Here is a 27,946-nt window from a genome sequence, read left to right as displayed (position 1 = left end):
ACATTATTCTATTTTTAGTTCATATTTATTATCAGTATTTAAAAGGTAAAGCTTCATTAAGATCAAAATCTCTTCTACAAGAGTGACCTGTCAAGGGCAGCAACAAAAAAATAAACTTTATAAAATGAAATACCTAATTATCTTACAATATTTTGATGAAGGAATAGCTTAATATAGGTAGAAGCAAAACATATATAGATATTTCCTATGATTTAAATTATTAACCACATTATTTTAGTTCTCAAAAACTAGAAAAATTAAAACCATATTTTAAATGCTACATTATTATAAGAATTGTAAAGTGGGATCAAAAAAATAATTCTTGCAACCTAATGACAATAAAAAAAAAAAAAAAACTTCTACCTTTATTGTAGATTTTTTGTTGTGCACCAATATTTAAAGCTACAGTGTGTAATAATTACAGGGATTTACAGTCAGAAATGTAATATATTATACATAGCTATGTTATTTATCATCATCTACGAGCTCAGCCTCTTAACCCTTAATATTTGCGTTGCCTTAGAATTCGTTATTTATAATTACATAGGAGCGGGTCTCGCAGCCATGGAGGCAGACATCTTTGCGCTACGGCAGCGCAGAGCCAACAAACTAGCGATTGCGAGATCGCCAAAACGTCACAACGATGTAGAAAAAAATAACGGGTATATTTATTATCTTAAGTCTACATGAAATCTATACCCTACACAGACTAATGAAATAATATCTGTAAAATTATCTATGTAAACAAACCTCATCACTTGAGAAGGTAGGTGATGTGGACGTCGTGGAAGACATTTTGTCCCGTAACGCTCGCCGTACTGTTGGGGGGGAGAAGCGGTGGGGGGGGGGGGATGTTCATGTCGCTGCAGTCTGCAGTCTGACCGCTAGATGTCGCTAAAAGTTACACACTGTAGCTTTAATGAAACGTAAGTAGATAACTGCAATTAGTCTTTTTTTAAATTTGAAAACACCTAAAGGTGTTTTATCATTTTGTTTTTGTTTTTTTTTAGCTACGGGCCTCAGTGGTGGCACCAAATATTATTTAATTACACATCCGTCGTGTTGAACCAGGTATCTCTTAGAATCTATTAAGCGCTCCCCTGGCCTCTCTTGTTTTCTTCATAAATTACCACCATTGATGTAGTAGTCCCAATCAATCACAGACTAGCCCTATACAACCATCTATGCACAGTGGACACGGTGCTGGTACTGGCTACCTCTATGGTAACATTGTGAAACGGGCAGGACTTGAGTTAACAGTTACCTATTTTATTAACACAATTGTACAGGTTAAAGGTATAGATATACACCACAAGTCTGCCTTTATTAGACACAAGGCTTTTCTGAAAACGTATAGCCTCCTGCTGCTGTATTATGTTGTTGTTTTTGTGTTTTATATCTTACTTTTTCTCAGTCTATTAGTGAATAAAGCCCTTTGAGTATATTTATAACAGTGGGGTTATGATACTGATTATGTGAGCAGGGGTTATACCAGGAAGTAAAGGGGCAACTCTTTGATCATCATCAGAGATGGGAAGTAACAAAGTACAAATAATTCATTACTGTACTCAAGTAGATTTTTCTGATATTTTTTACTTCACTTTACTACTTATTTTTACGGCGACTTTTTACTTCTACTCCTTACATTTTTACACAAATATCTGTACTTTCTACTCCTTACATTTTAAAAAAATTGGCTCGTTACTTTAGTTTTGAATCATTTCAATGGAGTTACCGTTATTATTTTTCACGTCATCAATACCAAATTCAATCTAATTGGATGGGAATCTACGTTGCATTTGACGCACCACTACAAGATGAATCGACAGATTCGGCGGTATTCATTTGCGGCAAATCATTGCAGCTTGGTGGCGGTGGCGTTAGCATAGTAGCATGGACGACGAGATGATTGAAAATGAACACAACGGAGATCTAGTCCTATTGGCAGACATCCATTTAAAATGTAGGCAACGGCATGAAAAAAGTGGTTTCTACTTTTACTTTTATACTTTAAGTAAATTTACAAGCCTGTACTTTGTTACTTTTACTTGAGTAAAGAAGTTTAATCAGTACTTCCACTTTTACCAGAGTATTTTTTAACACAAGTATCTGTACTTTTACTCAAGTACGGAAAGTGAGTACTTTTGCCATCTCTGATCATCATTCATTTTATATGAACCACTAAAAACAGAATAACACATTTATTTTTCCATTATTATAGTAACTAGGTAAAGCTCAGACATCCACATTACAAAAAGATTTTTAGTTTTCCAAATGTTAGTTGTTATACTTAGTCTAAATCTACATAAAATTATTACCTTGACTGAAAAGCAGAAGCTGTAGACAGAGGAGTTGGCGAAGGCAGGATCTCCAAAAGCCGACATACATCCAGCTCGTGATCTCTCTCCTGCAGCGCTGTCAACAAAGTGCTGTTAAATCATGAATATTTGTTCATTTATTAAAGGGTTACAATCTACGAAATTAGGTTTTCAGAAAAAAGCCAGTCTATGACTTTGGAAGTTGGGCTCACACTGAACACGGTGCAGCTGCAGCTTAAAAAGAAAAGAAGGGAGTTATTTTGGTAAAACTCATTTTCAACGCACATAAATATCCCTTCTGATTGTCCTCTAGCCCCGTTTGTTTTTGTGCTTACTCCTTTAGTTTTTCAATAGTCAAGTTAATTGGGAGATTAATTGCCTTCTGAAATTAAATCATACTTTTATTTTGTCTGGTGCCCTGTTTTCCTGTCCGCCATGTTCAATGGAGGAAGCACCAGGGTTTTGAGTGGCAGAGGAAAAGAGACTAATCTAGCGATATAAAAATATAGTAGATATAGACAATATAGTTGATAATATCAGACCTTTACTAAGTTCAAGAAAAACATAAAACCCTATAATGGGTTCTCCATAATGAAGTAGTAGTTAATCTAAACATACAGCTACATCAATGAAAAACAGTGCTCTAATGAGGAGTAAAAAAAAAAGATAACTCTAAATCATGTCACAGACTCTTCATCACACTGACAACACCAAACCAAAATTCTGCATATTTGCACCACATATGTTAATGCTCTGAACTTCCATATCAATGCGTTTTTTGCACCATGTTTTATCTCCCACACTGTTTATATTTGATCACTGCTGCACTTAAAGAAATGGAAATGTTCTTAAAGCTGTACAAAATGAAATTCCGTTTTGTATACACTGTGTGTATTTCTCTAGTGCATTAGGTTTTCTCTAGTGCTTCTTGACACCGGTACCTCGTAGACTAATGGGCCAGAGTATTCTAGGCAGGACTCCGTGGTGGTACATCCAGTTCTTGCACTTTCCTGGGAGACCGGATTTGTTGATGGCTGTGAGCCGCAATGACAAGTCACTCTTGGTTTGCTGCAATGCCATTGCATCCTTCAGGGAGCTGGAAAGGATCTTACCCAGGCTCTTGACAGGCTTTTTGGTCACTGTTGGAATCTTGTTCCTCCCTGTGAAAAAAAGTGGTCGGCCACTCTACCTTTCTTCAGAACCAAAGACCTAGACTAAGCTGACTTGAAGCTCATCCTTGCCCATGAGATGAGCTGTTTGAGCCCCTGAAGGACCCACCTGCACCCTGGGACAGATGTGGTCATCACAGTTAATCATCTATAAAGGTTCTTATAGGTGACTGCCAGGTCCCAGATCTTGATTTGGGCCCTCTGCATTCGACCTCAGCAGATGTAACAATCATGGTCAGGAAGATTGACACCGAGATAGTACAGCCAGTAATTATGCCCTTCTCCAGGCGGTGCCCGGCAGATGTTACTTGGCCTGAGGAGACTCTTATGCTGAAGTTGTTGTAATAGTCTATGATAAGGTTTAGGATCTTCTCAGGAATGGGGTGTCTTGTTAGTCTTCAAGAGAAACTTTGTTAGACATTGGAAAACCATCTTAAAGAAAATCTTGTTCTTAACGCTGAACAGTGAGATTGTCCGAATCTGCTCAATGTTACTAGATTTCACTTCCTTCGTGATCCAGATGCCTTCGGCTTGCCTCCACTGGGCGACGACTTTCCCCCTCCGCCAGAACACCTTTAAAGGAATAGTACACCCAAAACATGATTAGCCTTCATTTTCTACTCACCCCCATGCTGAACAACACTCTGGAGTACTTTTTTGATATCTCAAATGCATCTGGAGATCTGGGAGGCTTCTTGCTGTCTGCTGACATTCAAATAATGGAGGTCTATGGTGCCCGAGGCAGAAAGGTCCATAAAAGTCCACAAAAAACGTGTCAATATTCCTCCATACTGCTCGTCCAATGTATTCCAAGTGTCCTGAGTGGGTAGCGTCCATAATTTACTCGAAACTAAGTAATTTAGAATGTTTTTAGAGCATAAACAGTAGTGTATAGGATTTCCTAAAAGTGCGCGCCTACGCGTTCACGACGCTACGGAAACCGCGGCAGACCAAACCAGATGAAAGTGCGCATTCAGCGTCTGCTCTGCCGATATTGCAAGCGTAGAAGAAGAAATGTGCTGCTTACCTGTGCAAAGAAAGAAACAACGAAAGAAAAATGTCTGAGGACTTCATTGTTGAGGAAGAGCATGAGTTCTTTGCCGAGCTGAATGCGCACTTTCGTCTGGTTTGGTCTGCCGCGGTTTCCGTAGACTCGTTAACGCGCTTTTAGGAAATCCTATACACTACTGTTTATGCTCTAAAAACATTCTAAATTACTTTGTTTCGAGTAAATTATGGACGCTACCCACTCAGGACACTTGGAATACATTGGACGAGCAGTATGGAGGAATATTGACACGTTTTTTGTGGACTTTTATGGACCTTTCTGCCTCGGGCGCTATGGACCTCCATTATTTGAATGTCAGCAGACAGCAAGAAGCCTTCCAGATCTCCAGATGCATTTGAGATATCAAAAAAGTACTCCAGAGTGTTGTTCAGCATGAGGGTGAGTAGAAAATGAAGGCTAATCATGTTTTTGGTGTATTATTCCTTTAAGATCTTCCACGGGCATCTGGGGATAGTTGGGCACTGCTTGTAGACCTTGTAGGGTATGCCGCTAGGGCCGGGGACTGAACCAGAATTTGCAGCTTTAACAACCTTCCTTACCTCTGCTCAACACTGTTAAACTGATACACTGGTTTTGCAGGTGTTACCAGTGCCTTGCAAGGGCCCAGCTCTTGATCTCTTGAAGTGTCACTGAAAGTGGTGTTGAGATGCTGGTCAATCTCTTCTACAGAGCAGACAAGGTAGCCACTTCCCTTCTGTCTCTCTAGCCGCTTGAAGGCAGCTACTGGGACAAAATATATATAGTTAGATTTAAAGGAACTGATTTTGAACATCACACTTTTTTCTTTTTGCATAGTTCTCTCGTTCTGAGTGGTTCATGCACACGTTGCGATGGCGAAAGTCTTGAGTTACATTTTATTTGCCACCTTTGACAAAACAGCATGGCAAACCTGCTTTACCCTTAGACTTAGACAACTTTTATTGTCATTTTGTATACAGAGTGTATACAAAACAAATTTCGTTTTCTACAGCTTTCAAGACATTTCCAGTCCATAAAGTGCTGCAGTGATCAAATGTAAACGGTGTGGGAGAAAAAAAAGACATATGGTACAAATATGCAGTGTTTTAGTTTTGTGTTTTCAGTGTGATGTAGAGTTTGTGACATGATTTAGAGTTTTTTCAACAGTTCCGCTGTCTGATGGCAGTGGGGAAGAAGCTGTTGCAGAATCTGCTGGTTCTGCATCGAATGCTGCGAATGTTCTTCCCAGAGCGCAGCAGGGAGAACTGTCCATGGTGGGGTTGTGAGGGGTCATTGATAATGTTAAGGGCTCAAGACATGCAGCTCTGGGATGAAATCTCTTTTAAGGACATTTACCCATCGTAACATCCTTATTAAGCAACATAATATGTAAAGGTAAGTTTAATATTAACTGCATGGATTGTATTTACCATCCAACTTAATTATTTTCTTAGTGCGGCGACTTTGTGACCTTTTATATATAAAAAACTATAACTGATCGAGGATATTCTGTTATTTTGGTATATATATGATGGGTGTTGTATTATATCCTGCCATGTTTCTATTGTTCCTGTGGCTGTAACACTTAAGTGATTAGTTCAAATGATAAACTCAGTCCTCTTTTGATCGTTTTTTTTAAGAAAAGAGGAAAGGATGAGAAAGTCCTTCAGCTTGTTCAGATTTCCTGACCTGATGCTGGAGGTGAGCGGTGCCTGAAGGTGATGAACAGATTAAAGAAGTGGGAAAGTTTGCCTTTCTCACCCTCCGCCGTGAGGAGGAGGTTATTGAAACAACAGGAGAGGCCAAATGTGCAAGAAGAGCAGGGATGTACACTGACAGAATAGATTAGAAAATGAATAGAGGCAACAGGAGAAAAGAGAGCAAATATTGTGAGATCACCTACTGTCCAGACACACTCAAACACGTCCAGCTGTGTCCTCTCTGAGCTGCCATCCAGTAACTATCCCCTTCAGACTTGCTGTGTCCTGGCAACAGAAATCCTGACAACCAGACAGAAAAGCATCTTTATTACTCCGTGTGAGAGAGAGAGATAGATTAGGGAACGCTGCCTAACAATATAGCCAAGTATCATATAGGTTGAGCAATAGTTTGAGATCTAATGCTCTTGATTAAATATATGATAATTAAATACTTTGCTCTATAAAGAAAACGCTGTTTACCACATTAGCAGAAAAGCACAAAGTTATTAATTCTCCTGGCAGATTTAGATTGTAAAGTAGGATTTGATGTACCATGTAAATTACCTGACTATAATACATTCCAGGTATTTGTGAAAGGTCAGGCTTTCTGCTGGCAGCTAACACCTTTTAAAAAGCGCTTCAGCAGCCAATGAATATACTGCAATTCTTTTGTTGAAAAGTAAGTAGGGGGAAGTTCATAAATACTTAATTTCTTAAATGATCTTGTCTTTTGATAGATTATTTCAATTTGGTTTACATATATAGTAGCGATTCACCAGAGATGGGAAGTAACAAAGTACAAATACTTCGTTACTGTACTCAAGTAGATTTTTCTGATATTTTTACTTTACTTTACTACTTATTTTTATGGCGACTTTTTACTTCTACTCCTTACATCTTTACACAAATATCTGTACTTTCTATTCCTTACATTTTAAAAAATTGGCTCGTTACTTTAGTTTTGAATCATTTCAATGGAGTTACCGTTATTATTTTTCACGTCATCAATACCAAATTCAATCTAATTGGATGGGAATCTACGTTGCATTTGACGCACCACTACAAGATGAATCGACAGATTCGGCGGTATTCATTGGCGGCAAATCATTGCAGCTTGGTGGCGGTGGCGTTAGCATAGTAGCATGGACGACGAGATGATTGAAAATGAACACAACGGAGATCTAGTCCTATTGGCAGACATCCAATTAAAATGTAGGCAACGGCATGAAAAAAGTGGTTTCTACTGTTACTTTAATACTTTAAGTAAATTTACAAGTCTGTACTTTGTTACTTTTACTTGAGTAAAGAAGTTTAATCAGTACTTCCACTTTTACCAGAGTATTTTTTAACACAAGTATCTGTACTTTTACTCAAGTATGGAAAGTGAGTACTTTTGCCATTTCTGCGATTCACAACTCATGTCATTTCAAGGCTCTTTTTAGAGCAATGAGGTTGTTGGGTTCATAAATGTAGGTTTGCAAAAGAAGAAGTGAAATACACAATAATGGATACAATTTCTGCAGAAAGGAGAGACAGTTGAACCCCAGACTCAAACACACTGTCTCCCACTGGACCTCCTCCGCAGAGCATTTTATTAACAGAACATGACACATGGTTACAAACAGAGTATTGTTCTGACAGAACAATTGATCAGTTCATGAGGACAGAATGCTCCATCAGAATGACAAGGCAGGATGGTCTCCTGACTGGATCATGAGACAGGAGTGGAGCATCTCATTTCTACAAATGAGGTCATACAGTAAGATTGGTTCGAAGTGTTTTTTATCTTACACCCCTTTCCCACTGGCCAAGAAACTTGTTTAAACCTGGGAACATTCGGCTTTTAGTGGCAGAGGGAACAGCTCACTGACTTGCGTTAACCCGGGTCAAATGACTTTGCAAGCGACCCACGGTAATATCGATCTTCAAACAGCTCAGCTCAGGTAGGCATACAGTGGGAACATCAGACTTGGGTTGATAAGCTAATTTAGGTGCGCGCAAAGAACATACGTCACAACATCATGCCAGTCACATCTGATCTAAAGAGGCAAATATTGCCGAAAGCTAAATCAAATGTGTGAATGGCAGCAGCACAGCTGATATTCCTGGTAAAATGGTAAATGGCATGTACTTATATAGCGCCTTTATTCAAGTTAGGAGACTTGACCAAAGCGCTTTACACTACATTAATTCACCCATTCACTCACACACTGATGGTGGCAAGCTACATTGTAGCCACAGCTGCCCTGGGGTTCACTGACAGAAGCGGGGCTGCCGTACACTGGCGCCACCGGGCCCTCTGACCACCATCAGTAGACAATGCAGGTGAAGTGTCTTGCCCAAAGACACAACAACACTGAAAGTCGGGAGTCGGGGCTTGAAGCCTTCAACCCTTCGATTTCAGGGCAAACTCCTACATCCAACGCCACTGTCGATCCTCTCCAGGATGGAGTCACATCCCAAAATGAATGGATCAGATGAAGCTACAATGATGAGAAAAAAGCAGAGAGAACATAAAGTTAGAGATCAAACTAACAAATACTGTAGAATGGGAAAATAGAGAAACAACAAAGCAGAACGATCAAGTCATAAAGTGGTCCCTATGTCCTCCAGCGGTCTAAGTCTATAGATGCATAACAATAGAGTTGGCACAGGGGGTGCACGTGGTGCAGCGCTTAGCCCAACAACCGATGTACGGAGGCCTTAGTCCTTGACGCAGCCGACCCAGGTTCGAATCCAACCTGTGGTCCTTTGCCGCATATCTCTCCCTCTCTCATACCCCCTTTCCTGTCAGCCTACTGTCAAAAAAATTAGCCACTAGTGACGCAAAAACTCAACAAAAAAAAAGGATACCCTGAGCCACTCTTAACTATACTGTAATCTTTATCAAAGACGTTTTAAGCCTGCTCCTAAAAGTAGACAGAGTGTCTGCCTCACGGACTAAAACTGGTAGATGGTTCCACAAGAGAGGAGGCTGATAACTGAATGATCTGCCTCCTATTCTACTTCTAAATTCTCGGAACCACTAGTAAACCTGCAGAATGAGAGAGACATTCTGTCTGAGGAACATAAGGAACAATCAGATCTCTGATATCAGATGGAGCTTGGCCATTTAAAGCTGTATATGTGCTGTTTCCTTAATTCCTAAAGAAAGCCAAAGCCTTTCTAAAAGAATATTGTGATCAACTGTATCAAATGCATTTCTAATCAGAAACAAAACTCTTGTTTAAGTTAAACAACACATTTAAATCTATCTAAAAAGTTCAATTTTAGGCCTAAGTTTAACATATGTTTTACTATAACATAATATTCATGTATATCTGATTGGACAGAAGTAAATTAGAGCAGAAAATCCTAAAACAGTCCAGACTGGAATATTTAGTGACAGTGAGCTTTTCATTTTATTTTCCTATTTCTTCTTGAACTGATGCTGAACCCTCTGACACTGTTCACCATTAGAATGAAAAATGTACATTTCTACCACCTGTATCACTGTCTACCAACTCCTACACTTCCATCTCTCCTGGTTTCAGCCATCTTTTCACACTGTATATCTATCATCGCCTCCTTTTCTGTCTGTTTTATGTTTCTGACCTCAATGAACTTCCTCCAGACGAAGCCCTGTTCATTCAGGTTGCAATGTGAACTTTAGAAATAGTTATATCTTAATTCTCATCTGTTGTAGCCAGTTAAATAAATTCTATATTTCTACTAAATTTGTTTTTTAGATGATTTAGTAATAAATAAATAAATAAATAACTATCCATATGACAACTGCTTTAAGGTGTTAACTAAATCGAATTTCTTTGTAAGATATATTTATGAAAAATTAAATTAAATTACTGTTATTATGTTCATCAATTAATTCAATTAACAAACCAGAAAGCAGAAACCCTGAGAATGATGATAATAAGAGGAGAACCAATATTACAGGGAACAATGGGACCAATAAGGAAAGGAAAAACAAAAAAACAAGACCAAACAGAGAGCTCACTGGGCATCACCAAATGTCTCACCCATTAGGAAGATATGAGGAAGGGAAGTTTGAGGGGTTTTCCTTTTGAAGGATTGGATTTGATCACATCATAAAGCATAAATAAAAAGAAACCCAAACTATGAGAGATTACATATACAGATTGGTATGTATCTGTGAGAGTGCGGATCCCCTGCTTTGAACGCATCCAAGCCCTCGCCGATCTGCAGTTGGAAAACCATACATTCCAGGTGCATAATTTTCCTCCCCAGGGAGGTAATGCAGAGCACCCTCTGGGACGGTGATTACTAGAGCGAGGAACAAGTGGCTGAGCTACAGCTGAGTGAGCAGAATGATTGGAGGAGCAGACTCATTAACGCAGAATAATTACATCCAGAAAGACGGGACCATTGAAAACCAACAATAGGAAGGAAAACAGACTGGATATGAAAAAAAAACATGAAAATAATTCAAATCCCAAAGCTAACGAATCAACAGAAATACAACAATCATTGGAAACTGCCTAGGATCCCGACAGACTGGCTCTCACTCATTTAAATGATTAAATGAGATTCCTAATTATTAAAATTTAGAAGAGCAATGAAGACCAGGCATATATAAAGTGCAGGACAAGCAGGAAACCTTTAAATTAAGTTCAGATCACAGTAATATTACATATTTTGCTCTTTTTGAAAAATCAAGTAGGGTTTTTTTTCTCCAGCATTTTATTGTCATTACACTGTCACAGAGCAATGAAATGACCTCTGTGCATTTAACCCATCCCCTTGGAGCATTGTGCATCATGCAGTGTGGGGCTAAGGGTCTTTGCTCAGGGAGCCATAGTGGCAGTCCGTCGAATTCAGAACCTCGGGATTCAAAGCGCCATACCCTAACCACTAGACTGCCGCTCCTCAAAGCAGGCATTAGGTCTTGTCTAAGGACCCACACTGCCAGCTCATTCCCCCGATAGCTGGAATTTGAACCCCAGGCCCTCTGTTTGCAGGACGGGTGACTTACCACTTGAGCTAGCCAGCCGCTACAGCCAGTAGTTTGTTATGGTTATGAGGATATTATTGTTTTATCATTTGTAGGCCAAATTCCTTATTACTAGTAAAGCCATACCTCGTCAAAAGAAAAGCTAAATATCTCAGAAATTATGTAAGAGTGTGAAGCTAATTTGCAGATATTTCAACTCACACATAGAAAAGCTGCAATTAGATAATATTCAATTTAATTTATACAGGTAACACAATCATATCCTTCAACATATTTCTATCTAAGGAAAACGAGCTGATTGCAAGGACTTGTTAACACTCTGCAATCCCTCGCACTGAGCATGCATGTAGAGATAGTGGAGAGGAAAACTCCCTTTTAATTAGAAGAAATCTCCAGCAGAACCAGGCTCAGTGTGAGCGGCCATCTGCCAAGGCTGACTGGGGTTGAAGGAGACAGAAGCAGAGACACAAAAGGCGTAACTATAAAAGGCGGCCCCGTCCAGGAAACACACAGCCAGGCAGATGAGCTCCGAGCCAGCTACCATATCAGGGGATGAAGAGAGCACATCCAGTTAGTCACAGTCAGAGAAACAGGACTACACTGGAAAACAGGCCGATCTCCAACATCTATAAACAAAGGTATTGATGGCAGCAGCACAGCTGATATTTCTCTCCAGGATGGAGTCACAGCTAAACAGGAACAGACCAGATGAAGCTACTATAAAAAAAGTAGAGAGAGCAGAACGTTAGAGATTGAACTAATAGATTCTGCAGAGTGGATGAAGAGAGATAGAATGAAGCAGATGATGAAATGGGGTCCCTATCTCCTCCAGAGGTCTAAGCCAGATGTGTCTGGATTTGATGTTCAACAATATGACAGCAATTTTATATGGTTTTAAGCTTTAACATTTAGAGGAATTGTCACAGGTGAACATTTCTGAATTTCAGAAGAAAGGAATTAAAAATTAGAAACAGATGATGCAGATAGTCTTCTTTTCCAGGGATCTGAGTGAGAATGCCATCCAGGCCATCCCAAGGCGAGCGTTCAGAGGAGCCACAGACCTCAAAAATCTGTGAGTTAAAATGTTGGCTCGGTCAAAATCCAACGTGAAAGGACTGAGAAAATGAATGACCTGTGCTGTTTGTATTACCAGTCAGCTGGATAAAAACCACATCAGCTGCATCGAGGAAGGAGCGTTCAGAGCTCTGCGATCCTTGGAAGTGCTGTAAGTATACCAAAGGTGGAAGACGTACTTCTGGGAGGTTTTTATCAAAGTTTTTAAATCCTTGACTCTGGTTAGTTTTACAACTCTCCAACTGTTCCTTTATCCCATGCAGCACCCTGAACAACAACAACATCAGCACCATCCCAGTCTCCAGTTTTAACCACATGCCAAAACTCCGCACCTTGTAAGCGCACCCCTCTCATTCCCTAATGCTATCTGCAGGGAACCATTCAAACCTGCTTTTTTCTCTGCAGTCGTCTCCACTCTAACGCCCTGCGCTGTGACTGTCACCTGGCCTGGCTTTCCCCATGGCTCCGTCAGCGGTCTGCTCTGGGCCTCTACACTCAGTGCAGTTCTCCTCCAGCACTGCGGGGCCTGAACCTCGCAGAGCTGCGTAAGAGTAATTTCGCCTGTCCAGGTACAGTGATTAAAGGTTCAATCTGTAGGAATTGAAAAGTACACGAGAGAACCTTAATACCGAAAAAAAGTTTTGGCTCTTTACAGCACAACAATGGATTTTATATAAAATAAACCAGATGTGATTCAACTGCAGAATTTCAGCTTTAAAATGCAGCTTTCACTAACCTAGTAGCCAGATTGATATGGATTGAACTACGTTGAGAACTACGATATCAGCCTGGAAAGGCTGCCGTTCAGTCTGTAGGTGGAAAGGAGGGACGTTTAGTTTAATACTTGGAGCTGATTGGGTGACGTGCCAGCTAGTTCCCACCCTACATAATACGCTTTCCGCCAATCGTAGCAGCAAATCATCTGCAGCTTCTTGAGTGTTTTCAAAACTAGCGGAGTAAGATGATAAATCTAACTTTTTTTAAATCCTCTCATAATCCCATCTACAAATGCACAAAGTGCGTCTCTTTGCTCCTTTTTTTAAACCGAGGCATTTTGGGGTATCGAGAGGTGAGTCCTCCTGCGTAGCCATGTTTGTTATGCCCCGGCAAGGTCCTTCTGACCTTCATCATTCCTACATGTCCCGCCCCAAAGAACACTGCTGGCATGTCATTGGTCCGACCCGCTGGTTGTAATGAGATGGACGTATAAGCCGGAGTCTTTTTAAGATGGATTTATTGTGAGGCTGAAAACTCGGATCTTGCAAGTTAGGTGAACGGTGTGGGAATTACAACTGTTTGTAAATGTGCCTCCCACTTTTTAAGAGGTTTTACGTTGGCTTTTAAAAAAGCTGTTTTAATTTAGCCTTGGAAGGATTAAATTCAATTTAGTTTATTTATTTAGCACAAATTCAAAACACATGTCATCTCAAGGCACTTTACAGTTCAACCAGATCATCCAGTCAAATTGATTCAAAGTTTTCTATCCAAGCAAAACCAGTTGATTGCATTGACTCCTACTAAGCATGCTTGTAGCGACAGTCACGGGCGGATCTAGAAAAATATTTATGGGGTGGCGAGAGGGGGACAGGAATTTTTGAGGGGTGTGGCAACATATGGCTTTTTTTTTTTACAATGAATTTAATCACAGTTATCACAGTTTGGTGAGAATAGTATGTACAGTAAGTGTTTCATGTGAAACAGTTCATATTGGTAATGTGATATGACTTAATAGGAGATAGAAGAATGATAACACTGCTTCTAGTGGGGCATTATCACAGGAAAGGTATTAAGGTAAGACACAGGTGCTGAGTTGCAGATGTGTGAGATTGACTGTCAGAGAGGCAGCTTTACAGCATTTGCACAAGAAGAAACTATAGAAATAAAAGTTACCCATCAGAGATCTATGAACTGAGCTGTACTAAAGTGAGCATAAATACACAATAGAAATAAATGGGTCAAGGCACCCAAACAAGGTACCGGACATCTATGTAATGTTTACTCTGAACACACATTTACCCCATTTGTTCCTCAGTAACTTGACATACAGCAGGTAAGGCAACATAAATGGACATTTCATGCATGTAGATATGCTGTAGATAGAGCTGCTGTATCAACAAATCAACAAAAAGGCAGGTACTGTGTGTTACATCAAAATCTCCACAAATCTAAAAAGAAGCAACATAAAAATAAATTTTGCTTCCAGTCTGAAAAGTACAAAACATTTTGTGAGTAGGTTCATACAGGTCATTTCTGGATAGTTTCATACTATATATACAAAAAAGAAAAAACACTGCTTCATATTAAGCAGGATTTAAACCAGTATCACATTTTTAAATTTACTTTTAACACTTTTGGTTTTATTAAAGGAAATATCAGATTTTCTCAGGTGCCAAAACAAAATGTAACAGCTCTGTAAAGGCTCACCAGAGACCATAACATAAAGTTAACATGACTATAACAGCTGAATGCAGCGATTTCCATGTTGCTCAGCAAAACGCTTCACAAATTTATTTAGATCCAATGCCTTTGTGCGTTTTGATTTGAGTTTAACCAAACTTGATAGTCTCTTTTCTGTCATAGTTGGCCGCAAATATGTCTTTATGAGCCTGAGACGTCAGGCCTAACTAACATCATAGTTAGAGAAATAACGTTCTAAAACCTGATTTTTATCATCTCAAAATCAGCATTGCAGCTATGCTAGCATCATTGTGCTTTCATTATGATTTAATTTCTCAATAATCAGTTTTTACCTGTTTCATCCCGTGTCTCCTCTCCCCATGACCCCTGGCTCCCTCGCTTTGCCCCATTCAGTTTTCAAAACAATCAGTCTCAGTCGCTCTCGCGTCATCTCGTGCTGCATTCACTGCAGTCCGACATTGGAAATTAGCAGTCGTAATTCTCAAATTATCTATAATTTATAAGCCTCGCCACCCCTACCGCCAACTGGGGTGGCAGCAGGGGTGGCAAGGCTGTCATTTAGGGTGGCATTTGCCACCCTACAGTATGCCACCCCAGTAGATCCGCATATGGCGACAGTGGAGAGGAAAAACTCCCTATGAACAGGAAGAAACCTCCAGCAGAACCAGGCTCAGTGTGAGCGGCCATCTGCTGAGGCCGACTGGGGTTCAAGGAGACAGAAGCAGAGACACAAAAAGCAGCTGCAAAAGGCGGCCCCGTCCAGGAAACACACAGCCAGGCAGACGAGCTCTGAGCAAACTCCCATGTCAGAGGATGAAGAGAGCACATCCAGCCAGCCACAGTCAGAGAAGCAGGACCACACTGGAAAACAGGCAGATTTCCAACATCTATAAACAAGGGTGTTGATGGCAGCAGCACAGCTGATATTTCTCTCCAGGATGGCGTCACAGCCAAACAACGCTGTCATTGTTTTACAGTGCAGAATTTGCATTTTTCTGACCCTTGTACTTTAACTACTGATAGATATACAGGAATACAGTCATACAAGTGTCAACTCTTTTTTTTTATAATTTTTTTTAAATTAAAAAATTCAATGTATAACATCAATGCATAAACACCTCATTTTATTTCAGTGTTAAATTCTGTTTAAAGTAACAGAGCATTAAAAATGTCTCCGGACATTTACTGGTTGATGATTTTCTTTATTCGGACCCTGCTGATTTTTAATTGGTTACCCCTGGTTTAATGTTTATAAATATTTATTTCACGTCATGTGTGCCATCCAATGCAGATCATTGGCTCCATCCACATTTAGTGAAAACTACTGTAATTGGATGAGTCATAGAACACAAACACTCATTAGTTATCTAAAAGAAATCATCAGAAGCAAGCAGGTGTTCTTCAAACTGCAAAGGTGAATTGTCTATGCCATGCTACGATGTCGGATTCAGAAAAAGACGTTGAAATGTCTGAAAGATCGGACACAGGCGAGAGCGTATCGGGAGATGAAGACCAACAAGACCTTCCTCATCCTTGGCCCTATCTCAAAGAATTTTTCGAAATTGTCAAAAAATTGAGCTTTCAGTTCATATAGTGGCATCTGGCTGTTGTTTTTTTTTTTAAAGGTTACTTTATACTTTTATACTTTAAGTAGTTCTTGGAGCACATACTTTTTCACTTTTACTTGAGTAAAGAGGTGAAAATGATACTTCAACTTTTGCCAGAGTGTTTTTAAACTGCAGTATCTATACTTCTACTTAAGTAACAAATGTGTGTACTTTTGACACCACTGCCCCCTAATGGCTTTGCTTCCATTTTACAGCCTTGTTTATTATATTTCGAATCCATTGTGGTGTATAGAGACAAAACGATTAGAATTATGCCCATGTGCCAACATTTATGGAACATACCATCAACCTACATTCTACTTTCCATGTTTTACTCTTCATTCCTTTTTCTTCAATAGCTGGCACCTCTGAAAAATATTAAAAAACTAAAGAAAAAGAACAAGAGAAATAATAAATGACATGTGTTATCAGAAAATTTAGATTTCTCTTCTATTATATATTAATTTATCCTATTTACTCACTATAGAAGTTTTCACTCAGTCTGTTTCACCTTCCAGGCCACACAATTCTCTGCAGGATGGTGTTTGTAGACCAGTCATAGCTTCTTCCCATAACAAGCCAGATTCTTTCTCAAGGTTTATTCATAACCTGTCACTGTTAACCAAAGTGTTTGTAATTTGTTATGACTCTGACTACTTTTCAATTGTTATAAGTAAGGGGGAACGAACGCTGACCAGGCAGAACAGGGCATAATACTGTGCCATAAGGGCCGTATGATGAACTGTTCTCTCTTTGCAAAGATATAAATAAATGTGCCAACTGAGTGAAATCCATCGATCTCTGTTTATTTAACTAGGGTGAATAGTTTAATACTTTTTTTCCCCACTACACACGTTATCTCATACAAACTGCAATCGAACTTGTAGACGCTATTAACAGTCACATTTCTGCTGAACAGACTGATTTAAGAAGTGTTCCTTCTAATCTTCCTTTAAGGCCACAGTGGCAGTGCCTTCGTTCAGCCGTGCAGCTTGGCGTCCGGGTCCTGCCCTCCCATGTGTTCCTGTAGCAACAACATCGTCAACTGTCGAGGGAGGGGCCTAACCGCCATACCTGCCCACCTGCCAGAGGCCATGACAGAGATGTAAGTAAGCTACTCTAGCAGGTAAAATAGTCATTTTGTCAGAAAATCATGCATCTTTGAAAAGAGACGCTTGACATCATGCATATAAGAATAAAGCAGCTACGCAGAAAACAAAGAAATTTAGATTATAGCAATAATATTGAAATTGGGCCCAAAAAGTGTTGATGCAGCTGCTGATTGTTCAAGTTCCCCTACTAAGATAATAGAGGTCTTTAATTTTAATCAAAGCTACAATTTCACTTTGAGAGACAAAACAAGAAAAAAAAGAAAAGAAAAAAAAAGACATTGTAGGATTATTAAATAATTTATTTTTAAATTGTGGAAATAAGTAACCAAAACAAGCCAGATTTCGGGTCATCACAGACCTTTAACTTCTTTCAGAAGCTCTTTTGTCCTCCTGTATTAATGGCACCTGTTTAAAGTTATTATCTATATAGAAGGTACCTGTGAACAGCCTCAAACAGTCACACTCCAACTGAACTTTGGCCAGGATGAAAGAACTGCTGCACCAGGCTTGAAGAGTAAATCTACAACAGGCAAGAAGATTGGTGAATAAATCAGTTGAGGGAACAATTGAAAGAAAATGAAAGACATACAACACCAAAGATCATTTCTGTAGATCTGAGGTCCCATAATGATCATAATAATGGGGAGCAAACTCCCAGAAGTTCCCAGAAGGATCTGATGAATGACCTACAAAGAGCGAAGGGGCAAAGGCCACCATTAGTAACACTCTACACCCAGAGGGACGCAGATTCTGCTGTACCAGCCGTGTCCCTCTGCTGAATGCAATACATGTCCAGGCCTGTCTGACGTTTGTCAGAAAATATATGGAGGATCCAGAAGAAGATCGGGAGAACATCATGTGGTCAGACAAAACCAAAATAGAACTTTTTGGCACAAACTCAACTCTTCATGTTTGGAAGAAGAAGAACGCTGAACTGCATGTCTACTGCAAAGCATGGGGGTGGACCCATCATGCTATGGGGCTGTTTTTCTGTAAAGGGGATTTAACAATAGATCGATGTTAAGGAAGGAATAAATGGGTTTGGTGAGATTTTAAGCCCAAACCTCCTTCCATTGGTTATGGGTGGAACATGGCTGCGTCTTCCAGCAGGACAATTATCAAAACACGTTGCTGGGCAACAAAGGAGCAACTATATTAAAAAGCATCTCAAGGTCCTGGAAAGGCCTACTCAATCTTGAGAGGGAGATGAAAGTCAGCGTTTTCCTGGCGACAGCCCCAAAACAGCCCTGCTGTAGAGGAGATCTGATGGAGGAATGGGCCAAAATACCAGCTACAATGTGAGCAACCTTAATGAAAACTGACAGGAAATGTTTGACCTCTGTCACTTCCAACAAAGGTTCTGCTACGAAGTACTGATTTTAACTTTTGTTTGTATTTTTTCATCGTAATGTACAGAATCTTTAAAAATCCCCAAATGTAATTCCCTGTGTGTTTTTTCCTCTCGCATAGTCGAAGTTTACCTAAGGTGAAAATTACAGACCTCTCATCTTTCAAAGTAGGAGAACCTGGACAATCAGGGGCTGAAGAAACACTATTTTTTTTGCCTAACTGTATTAAGGACATGTTTACACTAAAGTAAAAAAAATTGTAGACTTCAGATTTTAAGATTATTAAATACCGATCTTGAAAATTCAAAAGCTTCAACATTCTTCTGAAACCTGCATCCAAAACCCACCAAAAACAAGGTTCTAATGAATGAGAAAGGGCTTTCTCCCTACCAGAAGCACACTAAAAAGATATAGCTCAAGCAATTTATTCTAACCTGGAAAGTTTTGGATATCAGTAAACACAATATTGTGCCAATGGAAATAAAAGGCAGCCGATCACCGTTTTACTCTGTTCTTTGTTTCCTGTAGTCGTCTGGAGCAGAACGGCATCAAGTCGGTTCCTCCTGGTGCTTTCAGCTCTTACAAGAAACTTCGGCGAATGTGAGTTCTCCTGCAGTTAAGTCAGTCTCTATCATGGGATATGATAAAGATAAAAAAAAAATATGGTTAAAGATTGACATTAAAAGTCCTGGCTAAAACTTTTATTGGATACAAAACTGACAGTTTTAACAATCTAAAGTTTATTATAGGTAACCCAAACACAATTTTATACATTTGGATTCTTTTTATTTCCTGAAAATCATTAGATGATTTCTTTCATATTTAAAGAAGATGATAGTACAGAAGCTTATAATCCAGAAACAGGCAAGGAACTCGGGAATTATTAATGTAGAAAATCCAGCAATGAGGAAGTGCACAGGAGGTGTTTATATGGGAGAAAGAACAAAGAATCAGCTAATAAGCTGATGGGGAGCAGGTGTGGATAGAAGTAACTAGAAGGGAGCTAGGGGAAAGGAGACTGCCACAAGGGGGCGACAGAGTAACTCAAAAAATACAACACTGCTTAAAGGAATCAAAAAAGTACTCCAGAGTGTTGTTCAGCATGGGGGTGAGTAGAAAATGAAGGCTAATCATGTTTTGGGTGTACTATTCCTTTAAATATAATTAGAAAAGAACAAGAATGACACAAAATGGAAAAGAAACCTATGGACCCAGAAAACACAGAATGACATAAATCAAAGTGTAACTGAAAACTCAAAAAGAAACTTAAACAGAAGTCTACAAAGGGTGATACTTTCATAAAAAAAAGCAAAATGCTAGGAAACTGGAGAGAAAATATCGCTCCACAGGCCTGCGGGAGTCCTTCCTAGTCTGGAAAAATGGTTTACTGCTGTATAAGAGGACCCTTTGTAAAGCAAGAGCAGCATACTTCTCCTCATTAATAGAGGAGAATAAGAATAATCCTAGATTTCTTTTTAATACAGTTGCCAAACTCACCCAGAGCCATAGCTCTGTTGAACCGTCCATTCCACCTGCTCTTAGCAGCAATGATTTTATGGGATTCTTTATAAATAAGATTGATCTTATTAAAAATAAGATCATAAGCACTCCTCTATCCGCGATTGTACCTGAGGTAGTCATGGAATCTGAACCGGGTTTAGACTGCTTTGATCCAGTTGAACTCTCTGAATTAGCAAAATTATTGTCTTCATCTAAGCCTTCAACTTGTATGTTAGATCCAGTTCCAACCAGGTTATTTAAGGAGGCATTCCCTTTGATCTCCTCCTCCATTTTAGATGTGATTAATTTATCTCTGTTTCAGGGATATGTACCTAAAGCTTTTAAGGTTGCTGTAATTAAACCTCTGCTTAAGAAACCGTCTCTTGACCCAGATGACTTGGTTAATTATAGACCTATATCCAATCTTCCTTTCTTATCCAAAATTCTTGAGAAAGTAGTTGCCCAGCAAGTTTGCGATCACTTACACCATAATGAACTTTTTGAAGAGTTTCAGTCTGGCTTTAGAGCTCATCATAGCACTGAAACAGCTCTGGTGAAAGTCACTAATGATATTCTCATGGCCTCAGATAATGGACTTGTATCTGTGCTCGTCCTGTTGGATCTTAGTGCTGCATTTGATACAGTTGACCATAATATTCTTTTAGAAAGACTTGAACATTTTGTTGGAATTAAAGGAACAGCATTAGACTGGTTTAAATCTTATCTATCTGATCGATTTCAGTTTGTTCATGTTAATGATAGATCTTCAACATGCTCAAAGGTTACCTGTGGAGTACCACAGGGATCAGTGCTAGGACCAATTCTATTTACTTTATACATGCTCCCAATTGGTAGAATTATTAGACAGCATGGGATTAATTTTCACTGTTATGCTGATGATACCCAGCTATATCTGTCTATAAATCCAGATGAAGCTAACCCATTACATAGATTACAGGCATGTCTTGAAGACATAAAAACCTGGATGACTCTTAACTTTCTGCTTCTGAATGCAGACAAAACAGAAGTTATAGTCTTTGGACCAGAGTCTTTGAAAAATAAGCTGATTAGTCAGTCACTTCATTTGGATGGGATTAAACTGATTTCAGATAATAAAGTAAAAAATCTTGGTGTTGTTTTTGATCAGGACCTGTCATTTAAATCCCATATCAAAGAGGTTTCTAGAATTTCCTTCTTTCATCTGAGGAACATTGCAAAAATTAGAAATCTCCTGTCCAGGGGTGATGCTGAGAAACTAGTCCATGCATTTGTTACTTCAAGGCTGGACTATTGTAATTCTTTACTATCAGGAAGTCCACAAACTGTAGTTAAGAGTCTTCAGCTGATCCAAAATGCTGCAGCCAGAGTTCTGATGAAAATTAAAAAGAGAGATCACATCTCTCCTATCCTGGCTTCTCTTCATTGGCTTCCTGTTAAATCAAGAATAGAATTTAAAATCCTCCTTCTCACATATAAAGCCTTAAATGGCCAAGCTCCATCTTATATCAGAGATCTGATTGTTCCTTATGTTCCTAACAGAGCACTTCGCTCTCAATCTGCAGGTTTACTAGTGGTTCCTAGAATTTCTAAAAGTAGAATGGGAGGCAGATCTTTTAGTTATCAGGCTCCTCTCCTGTGGAACCAACTACCAGTTTTAGTCCGTGAGGCAGACACCCTGTCTACTTTTAAGGCTAGGCTTAAAACTTTCCTTTTTGATAAAGCTTATAGTTAGAGTGGCTCAGGTTATCCTGAGCTATCTCTATAGTTATGCTGCTATAGGCTTAGACTGCTGGAGGACATAGGGACCCCCATTTCATCATTCTGCTTCATTCTCTTTCTATTCTCCTATTCTGCAGAATCTGTTAGTTCAATCTCTAACCTTCTGCTCTATCTGCTTTTCCTCAGAGTAGCTTTGCCTTGTCTGTTCCTGTTTGGCTGTGACGTCATCCTGGAAAGAAACATCAGCTGTGCTGTGACTGGGTGGATGTGCTTTCTTCGTCCTCTGACATGGGAGCTGGCTCGGAGCTCGTCTGCCTGGCTGTGTGTTTCCTGGACGGGGCCGCCTATTACAGCTGCTTTTGTGTCTCTGCTTCCGTCTTCTTGAACCCAGTCGGCCTCGGCAGATGGCCGCTCACACTGAGCCTGGTTCTGCTGGAGGTTTCTTCCTGTTTAAAGGGAGTTTTTCCTCTCCACTGTCGCTACAAGCATGCTTAGTGTGAGGGATTGTATTGAGTCAATGAGTCGATGCAATCAACTGGTTTTCCTTAGATGGAGAACTTTGTATCAATTTGACTTTATGATCTGGTTGAACTGTGAAGTGCCTTGAGATGACATGTGTTGTGAATTTGGCGCTATATAAATAAACTGAATTGAATTGAATTGAATTAAAAAAATCTCTGATATTTTGATAGTTTTATAGAATCTTTAGCTTTATTGTTCAAAAAGAATGCAGCTTTTTTTTAAACGGTTCAACTTAATCTAAATTTCTCAAACTAATGGAAGCAGAGTTTTTGGGTTTTGAGCTGGTGATGAAGTCCAGCAGGACATTATCGGTTCATGAAAGCAATTAAATTACTGAAGCCTTTTCTGAAAAACTCTCACTTCCATACATCTGTAATAAATATTTATTTTCTGTTCCCAGAGACCTGAGCAACAATCAGATATCTGAGATCGCTCCTGATGCGTTCAATGGCCTCAGAGCTCTGAACTCACTGTGAGTGTTGTTTCCTTCCTCTCTCTCATTTTAATGCTTTTAATTTTTCTCCTTCTTTATTCTATACAGTGAAACTCAAATGTGTGCATAGCCTCTTATATTGGCAGGCTTTAGGGAAGTACAAATAGGATCATGAATAATAATTTCAAAGCATTGGCATCTGTGTAATGTGGTTAATCCTATCAGGGAGATAATGTGAGAAATTGCCTTTTAATCTGGTGAGATACAGTAAACGTAAACACTTTGACAATAATACTCAGCAAATTTGGATTTAATCACAGCATTTGAATTATGATACAGTTGAGTGACTCCTCACCTACTAAAGGAAAAAGAACTGTTCTATGTATCCTAATACAGTGGCTGAGAGGTACAAATGCACTGCAAATACATAAACAGGAAGCAAATCCAAAAATTAAACAACCAAACACAAGTAGACTAACGCACAAACGTATAAAACGCAGCTTACATAGCTAACATAAATGATGCTAACATACAAAAAACACTCATTGGGAAATAATAAAAAATAACTGCAGATTTAAAAGCTTCAAACTAGCTCCAGATAACGGATGTGCTCCGGACCACAAGGGGGAGACGATGAGCAACTCACCTGAAGCACCCAAAACCATTAGTAGAGGCATAAAAGGGATAAACTGAGAGATTCAGTTTTTAAAAACAGACTTCAAGAAAAAAATAACTTTTTTTTTTCTTTCATCTTCTCGATTGAAGTCCCTATATATTTGCTTCCCCTTTCCAATAGCTAACAATCAGTTTCTGCCATGATTTTATCTAGAGCTCTGACCCACATGCAGAAGACCAAACAGAGAGACCAGGGAAAAGTTTAACAGGTTTTATTGAGAGTGAATGAGATGAGTCTAGTGCTGCTCTGAACACTGTTGAACCGGAACTGGAAAGTGAAGGGGAAGATACTGCGGTTAGTTCAGGCTCAGTGGGAAATTAGTGTCTTTGATTTGAAAAAGAAAATTAAGGTTGCAGACTCACGTTTCCAGAAAAAGGTGTCTCTGATTGAATCCAGTTGGTGTGGTTTGTTCCAGTGAATGTCTTGCTCGTTGGAGGGCGGACGGGGTTTACCCAGATTGCGGTTTGTCCTTGGTGAACGGAGAAGCTGACTGCCACTTAGTTTTCCTGCTGTACTTGAATGTGTTATTGTGGAGATGAATCCCCTGCTCAGAGAGACGTCCCTAACAATCCTTGGGGGGAGAAGTTGATCCAAACCACAAACTTGAATCCTCAGCTAAGTTTGATGCTCAGAGAATCCTTCCAGGGGGGAGAAGGTCCAAAACATCCAGTTTGCAGGATGACTTCCTGCCGAGAGGCAAAAACAAAAACAGCAAGGTTAAAAAGCTCAGCTAGACAAAAACTTGGCTAGACTACCCGAAACTGGCAAACACTCTGGCGTCGAGGTAGTGGCAGTCAGCAGCTTAAGAGTCCTCTGGTGATGAGGTAACCATCCGCAGGTGTGTGAGGAGGCGGACCAGAACAAGGCACCGCCTGGTGGTGGAGGGAAAACAAACAAAAGTACAACCAACACAAACTAGATTCCAAACAGTTTCATAGATTTTACTTCCCAGTATTATCACTGGTCTTGTCCCATGAATTGATGATCATCTCCCACCCAGTGGTATAAAGCTAGTTTCCTGCCTTTCATAATTTGCAGGTGTTTTTTGCTACTTGCAGCATTCCCTCTGTATAATTTTTGTGTGTTAGCATAATTTATGTAGCATATTTGCTGCGGGATTTATGTTTGCAGCATATTTGCACTTTGCTGCTTATTATTTTCTGCAAGTACGGTATTTATCATTTGCAATATTTGTCCTTTGCATGTCTTGTTTCTGCTAGTCATTTAATTTTCTCTGCAGTACTTCTTGTATTTGCAGGCCGTTTGCACCCCACAGCCACCATATGATAAGTATACCTACATCTCTGAGAAATCTGGACTGAGGAGCATAGGGCTGACAGAAACCTTATTCTCCCGGCTAAGAGCAAACTTGTTATTGACTCACTCTTAAAACCAAATTTCACATTTTATACAGAGGAAATAGGCATAAAATATCACTTTTCCTCATCCTGCTTGAGATTAATCATTGTTTTATAGTCATACCTGATCCTGTGTAACCAGCATGACTGAACAGAATTGACGTATTTGACTCTGGTGTGTTGCAGAACGGTTGCAGCTCAAAGATACACTTTTAGATGACAACTGGAATTATGGCACCACTGATCGTGAATGTTGTATAATCATGTGCTATGCCTTATTTCTGACTTGTTTGCTAATGTGTATCTTTGTTATAAATTGTGTGCACTTTTATGAAATTAAAGAGCCAATAACAGCCGGTATAAAGTGTCTCCTGCTGTTTCTTTTTTGCAGGGTTTTGTATGGTAATAAAATCACCGAGCTACCCAGTGGAGTTTTTGATGGCCTGGTTTCTCTTGAGCTGCTGTAAGTCTAAAATACCCCATCAATCAAAGTAGCATCACAACGTTCCATCTCATATAAAGTTGACATGAGGCTAAATAAAAAAAATATTTAAAATATCTTAATGTGTTAATTCCAAGTCATGAAGTTTATTCTGTTTCCATTCGCTCCAATATTGCTGTTAAAACTGTCCGTTATGATGAAATCTGATGTTTTATGCACTTTGCATCCATTGAAAGTGTTTTTACATATATCATCTTTATTTTATGCATAACAAAGAAATCAAAGTAAAGAATCTAAGAATTTCTGATCCCAGTTTCTTATTCTGCAGATTGCTGAATGCAAATAAAATCCACTGTGTCCGAGCTACAGCATTCAAAGACCTGGAAAACTTGGCCCTTCTATCTTTATACGACAACAAGATCCAGAGTCTGGCTAAGGGAACCTTCAGCTCCCTGCACAGCATCCAGACCCTGTGAGTAAAACAAGAAGCACCTTCTGCAGTGTTTGATCCGGTTGCTCTCCTCACCGCTTTGTGGCGTCTCCTCAGCCACCTGGCCCAAAACCCGTTTGTTTGTGACTGTCATGTGAAGTGGCTGGCTGACTTCTTGAGTTCGAACCCGATAGAGACCAGCGGAGCTCGCTGTGCCAGCCCTCGCCGCCTTGCCAACAAACGCATTGCTCAGATCAAGAGCAACAAGTTCAGATGCTCCGGTACGTCTGCGTCTTTCTACATGTGAAGCAGGTTTCTGCAGGAAGTTTAAAACCACCAGCTGCACTGGGAAAAATCAAAATCTAGATAAGTCATTTTTTTTCTTAAAATAAGTGCATTCGTTCTTGGATTGAGGAGGTAAAAGAGACATTTTGCCAATGGAACAAGACAATTTACACTTAAAATAAGAAAACACAGTTGCATTGTCTTATTTCAAGTGCATATTATCTAGTTATCTTATTTTAAGAGTAAAAATACTAATTCCCTTGGCAAACCATCTCATTTACCTACTCAAATTAAGGGTAAATACACTTAATTTAGTAATTTTTTTACGTACTTCTAGATCATTTGTCCAGTGTGCTGGGAGGTTTCCCTCTGAATTAACTGAACAGATTAGACGTCTACAAACGTACAAACTTCTGGGATGGTGTTTGGAGGTTTGGTTTAAGCTCAGAAAAAAACGACCTCAGAGGTCTAAAATCTCTCTGTTCCTTTAGGCTCTGTCTTTATGTAGATTAGCATTTTAACCTTTTTAAAACCAAAGAAGAGCAGATCCACTGCAAAAAACATCTAGAAACAAGTAAAAAATGACTTAGGTAAATTAAGTATATTTACCCTTAATTTGAGCAGGTAAATTAGATGATCTGCTAATGGAATTAGTATTTTTACTCCTAAAACAAGATAATCAGATAATATACACTTGAAATACGACAATGTAATTGTTTTTTTTTCTTATTTTAAATGTAAATTGTCTTCTTCCATTGGCAAAGTGTCTCACTTACCTCCTCAATTCAAGAACAAATGCACTTAATTTGAGAAAAATTACAAATTCAGATTTCAATTTTTTGCAGTGTTTTTTATATTTCAAATATTTGCTTTGAAATGCCTGCAGATTTATTTCAAGAGACTTTCTGAATCTTTAACCCTACAGTATGGGACTGTTTGTTTGTTCTGTTTTTAATAACAGTCTAGATTTAAGAGTGTTATAAAGTTTGTCTATAAGATAAGCAAATTAAAAAAAAAGATAGCAAATTGGGAAAGATTTTATTGAGATTTGGACAGCTGTAAGTAAAGGATCTGGGTAAGTTTCATCTCCCACTTTGTGACATCGGCCTGCATAAAGCCAGAGAATCAGAGGTTAATATCAGACTGTTTCCACACAACCTTAAAAAGCTGCAAGGCCTGAAAAAAGGATGATCAAACCTTGTTTTTTCTCCTGCTGGATGTTTGTTATTAAATATTGCTGTCCACCTTTTATTCGAGTGTAATTCTCACTGACAAACTCGTCTCTGATTGCTTTTCCTTACAGCCAAGGAACAGTACCACATCCCAGGTAAATATGTCTGGATTTAGAGCCATTATTTTCACATTCACAGAAACAATTAGACATTTTTTTTAGAAGATTTCTACGGCTGGCTTTTCATCCAATCTCTGTGTGTGTTTGTATGGAGGTGCTGAAGACCGACGCCTGAGCCACGAGTGTAACAGTAAGCCTGTGTGTCCTGCTAAATGTCGCTGTGAGGCCAATGTGGTCGACTGCTCCAATCTACGCCTCACCAAGTTCCCAGAGCACCTGCCGCCGAACACTGAAGAGCTGTGAGACACAAACATGTGCAAAAACACACAGATAATATACCTGTAGCAGAAACGTCACGCTTTACTTGTAACTTTCACAAATTTCTCGACCTTTTCCATCACTATTTGACATTTTAGTCAGAATAATTGAAATTATCCATCCATTTTCTGTCATGCTTATCGCAAGCGGGGTCGGGAAGGATGCTCCAGCTTTCTACAGGCGAGAGTTTGGGTGCACCCTAGACAGGTCGCCTGTCCATTGCAGGGCA

General features: G+C 39.4%; 1 protein-coding gene across 1 annotated transcript in view; it reads left to right on the top strand.

The window, feature by feature from the left end:
* Nucleotides 1–27,730, top strand: part of LOC119785474 (slit homolog 1 protein-like) — a 66,829-nt gene extending 39,099 nt beyond the window's left edge. Inside the window, exons 5-16 of the mRNA XM_038288172.1 lie at nt 12,184–12,255; nt 12,337–12,408; nt 12,521–12,592; nt 12,663–12,826; nt 17,240–17,387; nt 19,272–19,343; nt 22,885–22,956; nt 25,343–25,414; nt 25,722–25,865; nt 25,941–26,104; nt 27,412–27,435; nt 27,554–27,730. Of these exons, the coding sequence (XP_038144100.1) occupies nt 12,184–12,255; nt 12,337–12,408; nt 12,521–12,592; nt 12,663–12,826; nt 17,240–17,387; nt 19,272–19,343; nt 22,885–22,956; nt 25,343–25,414; nt 25,722–25,865; nt 25,941–26,104; nt 27,412–27,435; nt 27,554–27,702 (1,225 nt within the window). The 3' untranslated portion in view covers nt 27,703–27,730. The remainder of the gene's footprint in view (nt 1–12,183; nt 12,256–12,336; nt 12,409–12,520; nt 12,593–12,662; nt 12,827–17,239; nt 17,388–19,271; nt 19,344–22,884; nt 22,957–25,342; nt 25,415–25,721; nt 25,866–25,940; nt 26,105–27,411; nt 27,436–27,553) is intronic.
* The last annotated feature ends 216 nt before the right edge of the window (nt 27,731–27,946 follow it).

This window comes from Cyprinodon tularosa, unplaced genomic scaffold, assembly GCF_016077235.1.
Source record: "Cyprinodon tularosa strain WSP-4 unplaced genomic scaffold, ASM1607723v1 ctg25, whole genome shotgun sequence".
NCBI lineage: Eukaryota > Metazoa > Chordata > Actinopteri > Cyprinodontiformes > Cyprinodontidae > Cyprinodon > Cyprinodon tularosa.
Note: the sequence above shows the minus strand (reverse complement) of the source record. Positions and strands in the feature narration are given on the sequence as shown.